General features: G+C 54.1%; 1 protein-coding gene across 1 annotated transcript; it reads left to right on the forward strand.

Annotated features, from left to right (window-relative positions):
- The first annotated feature begins 2891 nt into the window (after positions 1-2891).
- On the forward strand, positions 2892-7317 carry Socs2 (suppressor of cytokine signaling 2). Its single transcript, XM_059245301.1, has 3 exons — positions 2892-3070; positions 4502-4869; positions 6833-7317. The coding sequence occupies exons 2-3, from the start codon at positions 4731-4733 to the stop codon at positions 7288-7290; spliced, it is 597 nt and encodes a 198-aa protein (XP_059101284.1). The 5' UTR covers positions 2892-3070; positions 4502-4730; the 3' UTR covers positions 7291-7317.
- The last annotated feature ends 944 nt before the right edge of the window (positions 7318-8261 follow it).

Below are 8261 nucleotides of genomic sequence, written 5' to 3' on the forward strand. Positions count from 1 at the left end.
CTGAAATGCTGACTTTTCCTGTCTCTACATTCCCTCCTGGTTTTTGCCCACATGCATACATAATTGCATAATTTCATTCTTCCCCTTTGGCTTGCCAGGGTGTCACAGACATTTCCTACACGGCTCCTCCAGTGTTTCTAGAGGATTTTGAGAGGGCTGACAAAATCCTGAGCATGAAGTATTATAGAAACAAAAGTTGAAAATTCCTACACAGCTCAGTGTCTCAACAGTAAGCTGTGTGTCTACAGTAATCTTTGTGGATTGTGATGCCTTGTTGAGACGACTGAGTTTCGATGTGAATGATGGCAGTCTGTCGTCCTGCACTGGATCAGGGAGAGACATTCTAGAAACAGGTCTGTGCGAAGGCCCAGGAGGCAAAAATGGAAAAATATCCCCTACAAGCTTATGTGTTCGTACATTGCTTCCTAACTGGTGGTCCTAATTTGGAAGGTTGTAAAGCCTTTAAGGACCGTGGTTCTCAACCTGTGGTTCCCAACCCTACTGACAGATTTCTGTATCCAGAAATATTTACATTACAATTCATAACAGGTGTAAAATCAGAGTTATAGAGTAGCAACGAAAATAATTTTGTGGTTGGGGGGTCACCACAACACGAGGAACTGTATTAAAGGGTCACAGCCTTAGGAAGGTTGAGAATTACTGTCTTACAAGGTGGGGCTTCACTGAAGAAAGTGGGTTGCTGAAGCAGTCCCAGGAGTGGTAGAAGGAACCACTTATACCCGTTTCCTGCCCCGCCTTCTCCAGCAGACCGCACCACCAACCTGTGGAGGGAGTCCTCCAGCTCCCAGGCCATCCTGGCCCGTGTTGCACTGTGTCCCGTGAACCGTGAGCCAAAATCAATCCTTCCTCCCCGAAACTGCCTGTGCCAGGTGTTCGATCATAGTAACCAGTAAAGTAACACAACTGGAAGGTTTATTCCAACTGACAATTAAATAGGAATGACATTAATTTCTGCACACACACACACACACACACACACACACTTTTGGGAGTACAGAAGCATAGGTACATGCTTTCTCTGAGGTTCTCTACCAAGAAAGGATCATCCATACAGAAAAACGTTGGCCTTTGTGAACCCCAGACATTTTAGTGGTTTAAAAAGTTTAAGTTGGTCCCCCGACTACACAGAGGCTCCATGGGGGACCCGATTAGTTCATTCGAGTTAATCTTTCACCAACAGCTTGCATCTAGCTTTTAATTTTACAGAAAAGGTTAGGGGTGTAAAGATGGTGAGCACCCCGTTCAGCTACCCAAATGCTTTGCACAGGCTTTCTACAACTTCACTAAGCTTCACCCTCCTCATCAAAGATTCCAAGAAAACATCCCCTTTTGCATGCGAATCCATCGCCGACAAAGCCCCTGTAAGCTGCGTTATCTCCCCTCAGTCACCGTTCTGACATTCTATACACGTGTATAGAATTATTTAAGAGAAAAAAAAATTACTGCGGATAAAAATTGGTCCAAGGCCTTGAAGCTGGTTGGTTGTGTTTCCTCCCAGGGCCGGCAGGCGGGGCAGCAGGCAAGGCTTGGAAAGCGCGCCTCCCCCACCCTCTCCTGGCCTCCCTTGCCCAACTTCCCCACAGCCACAGCTTCAACTAAAAGTGGCCATTGACCTTTCAAGCTTTTGAGCAGTGATGCAACAGAAAAGTATTTCAAAGAAAAATGGCTATCGAAATTTTGAATCCGGTTTTCCCACGAGTGTTATTTTTCTTTGTTGTTTGTTTGTTTTTCTGTAAAAAGTAGGTCACATCTAAAGTGGGTCACGTTTCAGGGCCCGGTGTGCCTGAATGTAGGCTGGGAAGCCAGGTGGCCTCCGACAGAGTGCATGGTGAGGGTCCCAATAGGAAAAAGGTGCTGGGATCCATCAGAATTCCGGGTCCCTAAGCTTTGCAGGGAATCACAGAGATAGAAAGCACCAGGCCCGTCACCCCGCAACCCACCGGGACACAGGTAAGGGCATCTCCTCTGTAGGCCAAGCAGGTGGGCCGGGTGGGCCTCTCGGGGGCCCCCGGAAGGACACGTTGGAGTGGAGCGGAGGAGGAAGGGAGGAGCTGGGCAAGGCTGGTGCAGGGGACTACCGCCCGAGCTCCAGGGGGAGGGATCGAGAGCAGTCCATGCGGTTTTTAAGGAGGCGCTGGTCTCCGCCTTGGAGGACCCTGGCCGGGGGTGACGGCCTCTGGTTCGCTTCCTGAGCCCCCTCAACCTGGGACTGGTCGTCGACCTGGGCAGTAGTCTGCTTGCCCCGGCTCCGTGTGTCTTAGAGCGGGAGGGACCGACTTCTGAGCGCCCCTCTTCCCCATCAATGCACCCTGCTCCCCCCATCAATGCACCCTGTACTGCGGAGGGTGGCGACTGGCAGGCCCGCGGTGGTGTGGATGGCTGGAAAAAAGGTCCCCTCCTCCACGGCGGGCTGGAGAAGAGGGGCTACTGCTATTCGGGGGGGACCAAGGTGCTCAGCTGATGCGGATAGGGGCAGGCACTGGCCGCCTAAAAGGCAATGGCTGGGGACCTCTCCCACTTGTCCCCGAGCACCCCGAGGTGCAGGATCCGAGGAGGGCGGAGCCGTAGGCTTGCACACCGCGGCCACCGGCACCCGCACCCGCACCGGCACCGGCTCGGCTCTCCACCCGGGCTCCCTTGAAGCCTGCGCGTTAGCGCCCGAGCCTCTTTAAAGCGCTGGCGGGGGCTGCGGTCACGTGAGGCGGATTCCTGGAAAGTTCCTGGAAAGCGGCCTCCGCAGCGGCGGGGCGGGGCGGGGCGCGCGGGGGGGGGGGGCGGGAGGCGGGGAGGCGGGGAGGCGGGGAGGCGGGGAGCGAGGGCGGCGCGCGGGGCTGGGAAGTCGCGCGCACCCTCTGCTCCGGGGACAGACGTTTAACTCTTGCCAAGTCTCGCCGCCGCCGCGGCTCGCGGGCCCTGGGCTTCCCTTGAAGCATGAGCTTTCCCTCCCGCAGCCGCCAACGCTGCGCGCGGGTCGCGGACCGTGCGAGCCGGGGCTCCGGGCGAGCGGACTCCAGATCCCTTGCGCCCCGAGCCCGGAAGCTTGCGGCAGGTACCGCTCGCGAAGCCCCAAGGCTCCGCCCGGGGGAGGGGAGGGCGGCGGGGTGCGAGCGCTGGAGCGGTGGACTGCTGGGGCTTCCTCAGTGGAGGGCTCCCCGGGAGAGTTCGAGTCGCGGCTCTACCCCATCCGGGCGCAAGTGCCTCCTCTCCCGGGTTCCCTCCCGGCCTCGCCAAGTCTTCGTAGCCCCCCACCCCACCCCCGCTCCCCAACCACTGCTATCCAAATTTATAATCCTAATAACCTGATCTCCCGCTCCTCCCCGCCAGCCTCCGCCCTTGCTCCCCCCCCCCCTTTCTCTTTCCATCTCCTTCGGCATTAGGGAGCAGGGGTGTCAGCCTGGGGCGAGGCGCGGGCAAGTGGGGGTGGCTGGCGAGCGAGGCGACGATCCCTGGGATTTTTGTCTGCCTTTGGCGCAGCCAAGTCCGGCTGTTTCTACCGAGCGCGGAGCCGGTTGCATCCCCAGGCATCTCGCTCTTGAAATAAACGTCAACAGGGGGACCTCAGACGGGTACCCCTCCTCTCCCCGGCTCCCCCGCCCGCCCCATGTCCGCTGGGGAGGCTTCCTGGTGCGGAGGCAGCCGTCGCCGCGGCGGAGGTAAGACCTCGGTGCTGGTGGATGGCACGTCCCGCCGCGCTCGCTGCTGCTGCGGGTTCAGCCCCTGCCGCCTCTGGAGCTTCGGGCGGGGGCTGCCCGCTCTCCGGCCGTTTGATTCCTCGACAGCGCCCGCGGCGGCGGCGGCGGCTGCAGGGAGCAGCGTTCCGCGTTTCCGAGCGACCGGCGCTGCGCTCCCCGGGTCCTTGTCCGGAGCGTGCTCCGGGAAGCCGCAGGAGTCGGGGCGAGGTCGCCTCCGCGGCGGGGATGCGGCGGCTGGCGCACGGCTTAGCGAGCGCACCGCAGCACCCTCGGCTGGCGACCCAGGAGCCCTGCGGCGCTCTAGGGCGTGGAACCAGGTTTTGCCGGATGCATCCTCCCAAGGGCCCTGGGGCTGCTCGGAGTGTTGCATGGAAATGCCAAGTGCAGAGAACTGCCATGTTCTTTGCATTTATTATGTTTCTTCTTTTTTTTTTTTTCCCTACTTGCCCATGACAAAGGCCTATCCCGACCCGCAGGTGACTGTTTTCCTAGGCTGCCTGTGTGTTGATTCCAGCACAGTTCTTGGGCGGGAAAACACCTTGTCTACCCCTCACCCTGTCTCCCACCTCACCCCTGCACTCAGGCCAACTCGAGTGTCTTGGGTCTCTGCTCTCTTTTTCCCCTAGAGCTGGGCAGGGCGTTAACTGGATGCTTGGGTTTAAGTGGCACAGAAGCACGCAGGCGGAGGAGTCCCTGGGATTTTCCACGTGTCTGTTTCCCCACCCCCACCCCGGCCCTAGGGGTCCAGTCCAGACTGACCCAGTCTCTGCCCCATTGTCTCTTCACAGGCGTTCCGTGGGTGACCGCGTCTGCGAGGGACTTGGCCACGCCACCACCCTGCCGGAATTTGGAGAGGGAGAACCAGCTGCTTGCAGTCCCCTCCCCCTCCGCCACCATTTCGGACACCCCGCAGAGACTCGTTTCGGGATACCCCGCGACTTCCCAGAAAGGACGCGAGGTCCTCTGGCCCCCCCAGCTCGGGCGACCACCTGTCCCTGACGCGTGGACGCATCTCCCATGACCCTGCGGTGCCTGGAGCCCTCCGGGAATGGCGCGGACAGGACGCGGAGCCAGTGGGGGACCGCGGGGTCGGCGGAGGAGCCGTCCCCAGAGGCGGCGCGGCTGGCCAAGGCCCTGCGCGAGCTCAGTCAAACAGGTAGGGAGCTGGCGGCCGGCGAGGGGGGGCTAGCCGGGGCGAGGGTCCAGATGGGGAGCCCTGAGAGCGATGGAACGAAGCCTCCTCGCCTCGGGTCCCCTCCGGCTCCAGAGCCCGGGGAACCGTAGAGAGGGATGCTCGCCCGCCAACTCGGCGGGGATCTTAGGTGGCGACCAAAGCCAAGTGCAGGGGCGCCGAGGCTTGGGCGGGGGGCGCAGAGCGCGACCTTTGGGCACGGTCTCCCGGCGCGGGGGACGCGGGGCTGCTTTCGGCCCGGGTTCGGGTTTAGGCGCTCCGGCTCGCACCCGCGTGGGAGAAAAGCGGCCAAGGGTCTCCCCGAACGCAGGGCGAGCCGGCGGCCAGTGGGGCTGTGCCGCCTCCCGGCTGGGCTGCGTGCGCTCCCGGGCTCAGCCACCGCCGCCGCAGCCCCGGGACGGTGGCGGCCAAGTTGGGAGACAGAGAGACTGCGTGGGGCGCAGCTGCGGGGTAGCCTGGCCAAGGGCAGCCGGCAAGGGTCTTGCCCCAGGACAAGCTCGTCCAGGTACAGCTTGTCTCAGGCGCCGCTCTGCGCATCGGAAGGAAAAGAAAAGTCTATTATTTTCTCTCAATAGTTTGAAAACAAGTTCTTGTGATTAAAGTCTATCTTGAGGCAAGACAACTTTTGGAAACACTAGACCGTGGGAGAGGAAAAAGAGTTCCAGTCTTTTCTTTCTGCCCCCGGCTTTCTCTCCTCCGGAAACTTTCCTGGGCCTATATATATTCCCGGATATAATATTGTTTATTGGCGGTGTGTGTGTGTGTGTGTGTGTGGGGGGGGGTGTCAGCCGAAACGGAGGGAACATTGTTCAGACTTACTAAATGAAGTGTCTTGAGTCACTTTAGTAAGGGAGATTCTGGATATGACCAAGACAATCAAATAGAGATTTCAGAGAACAGGGGTTGTAATACGATTTGAACCAGGACAGAGTCCAGAAGAATATAGTGAGAACTGTAAACTTTAAGTTCCAGATGTCAGCGCCCTCTCTCTCCCCAGACCTTAACTAGTTTTAATCAAAGCAGTCAACAGTAGCGCTTTCTAGGGCTAAACATTACAAGTTCTTTGGGGGCAGGTCTGGGGGCTACCAACCACTCAAAAAAAAGTTGCTTTTGTTTTTATTGGAAATATTGGAGATAAGTTTTCCACTTTTCTCCCTAACTTCTAATTTATTTCTAATTTACTTAGGTTTTTGTCTCAATTAAGCTATTACTGAAAGAATCTCCCCCCCTCCCTCAGGCAGTATGTCTATCATATTGCAAAAGTTCTTTGGGTTCATTAGAAGACAATCTAAACATAGTTTAAAGAAGAGCTACAGAAAATCATTTGAAAAGAAAGAAGTTGGCTGACAGTTGTGCCTAGAATGGACTTCAGTTTTTATTAAATACCTACCAAAAGATTCATGATAGTCCCTGGGAACTTTCACTCACGGGCATTTTTTTTTTCTTTTTCATTTTTATTTATTTATTTATTTATTTATTTTTCTATTACCAGCTTGATACAGTAAACATTCTTATCCTAATAGTGAAATGTTTCACTGAGGCTTGCCCAGTGGTTGAGTAAAACCAAAACTTACTATCAGCCACAGTCATCCTAGGGTCCCCCCTGCTATGTAGCCTCCCTGGTTCTGTGGGCATTTTTTTTTTTTTTTTTTTTTAAATAAGCATAACAAGAACAATTAGCTGAGCGCGGTGGCCCAGGCCGGTAAATCCCGGGACTTGGGAGGCGAATTCAGAAGCATCAGAAGTTCAAGGTTATCCTTGGCTACCAAGTAAAATTGAGGCCAGGCTATATGCTACACGAGGCCCCGTGTCTCGAACAAAACCAAAAAGCTAGAACAATTACTACCAAGTACAGACGGTATTTCTAAAAGTTCTTACAATAACCGTTTCACTTTCTCTTCTTTTTCTTTTTGAACGGAAACCCCAGGCTGGTACTGGGGAAGCATGACTGTTAATGAAGCCAAAGAGAAACTCAAGGAGGCGCCGGAAGGGACGTTCTTGATTAGAGACAGTTCGCACTCAGACTACCTACTAACCATATCCGTGAAGACGTCCGCCGGACCCACCAACCTTCGGATTGAGTACCAGGATGGGAAATTCCGGTTGGATTCTATCATATGTGTCAAGTCCAAGCTTAAGCAGTTTGACAGTGTGGTTCATCTGATTGACTACTATGTCCAGATGTGCAAGGATAAACGGACCGGCCCGGAGGCCCCTCGGAACGGGACTGTTCACTTGTACCTGACCAAACCTCTGTACACATCAGCCCCGTCTCTGCAGCATTTCTGCCGACTCACCATTAACAAATGTACCGGTGCCATCTGGGGACTGCCTTTACCAACAAGACTAAAAGATTACTTGGAAGAATATAAATTCCAGGTATAAGTATTTCTCTCTCTCTTTTTTTTTTTTTTTAAACACATGCCTCATATAGACTATCTCCGAATGCAGCTACGTAAGACTACCTGGAGGCCCTTCTCTGGATAAATGCGCAGAATTCTTTCTTAAGGACAGTTGAGCTCCATCTAATTTAAAGGTGTGAAGATGTAGCTAGGTATTTTTAAATTCCCCTAGGTAGTTTCAACTGAGTGATGCCTCCTTTTCCTATGGCTGGGCAAGATCAAATGGCCCTTTAAAATTAAAAACAAAACGTCCCACGTAAAAACGAGGGAATATCGCTATCAGAATGACCCGCCTTTTTTTCGGGTTCCTATGCACTGGGTCAAAAGTCCAAGCTCCATAGTTGCGTGTAGGAAAAGACCCTGGCTGGCCCAGGCTTAGCTGCCCTTGTAGGTGCCTGGTGACCAGTCTGTGTTAGAACATGTTATGTTTTACATACTGATGTATCTAGTAGGAGTTTTGTTAAACCAATCATGCTTGCATTTACCCCTCCGTTTATGCAATTAACCAAATCGACCAAAAATTAGTCACCATGAGATCCTGTATTTGTCTTTTTACTACACGTATGAACTCTCCCGTGAATGAGTACTGTAGTAATCCATTTCAAGGCAGCCTTACTTACAGAAACATTTCAAACTGGTGCAAACAGAAGAGACTTCTCTCTTTTCCTTTTAAGGCTAAAGACAAGAATGTCATGCTATACAGGTGCAACTCAATCCTCGATAATAAAACCCAATGTAGATAGAGACATTTTACCCCTTGAAGTAGCTGTGAGTCCTAGCCTATTGCCATTGGATTTTGGAAATGGCTTTAGAAGTTTCCAAGTTGTCCTTGAATTGTCTGACCACGGACATCAACAGCTCTCTCCCTTCTACCATGTAGAATACTGACTTACTTTTCTTCCAGATATAGGGGGTACTTGCCTGTTTTTCCAAGTGTTTATTTACTGCTGTTAC

This window comes from Peromyscus eremicus, chromosome 18 (assembly GCF_949786415.1).
Source record: "Peromyscus eremicus chromosome 18, PerEre_H2_v1, whole genome shotgun sequence".
Lineage (NCBI taxonomy): Eukaryota > Metazoa > Chordata > Mammalia > Rodentia > Cricetidae > Peromyscus > Peromyscus eremicus.

Bases quoted from the DNA above. Each gene is read 5' to 3' on its own strand.
- Socs2 (XM_059245301.1), top strand. From the start codon at position 4,731: ATGACCCTGCGGTGCCTGGAGCCCTCCGGGAATGGCGCGGACAGGACG. The intron at 4,870-6,832 runs GTAGGGAGCTGG...CGGAAACCCCAG, and splicing joins GCGCGAGCTCAGTCAAACAG to GCTGGTACTGGGGAAGCATG.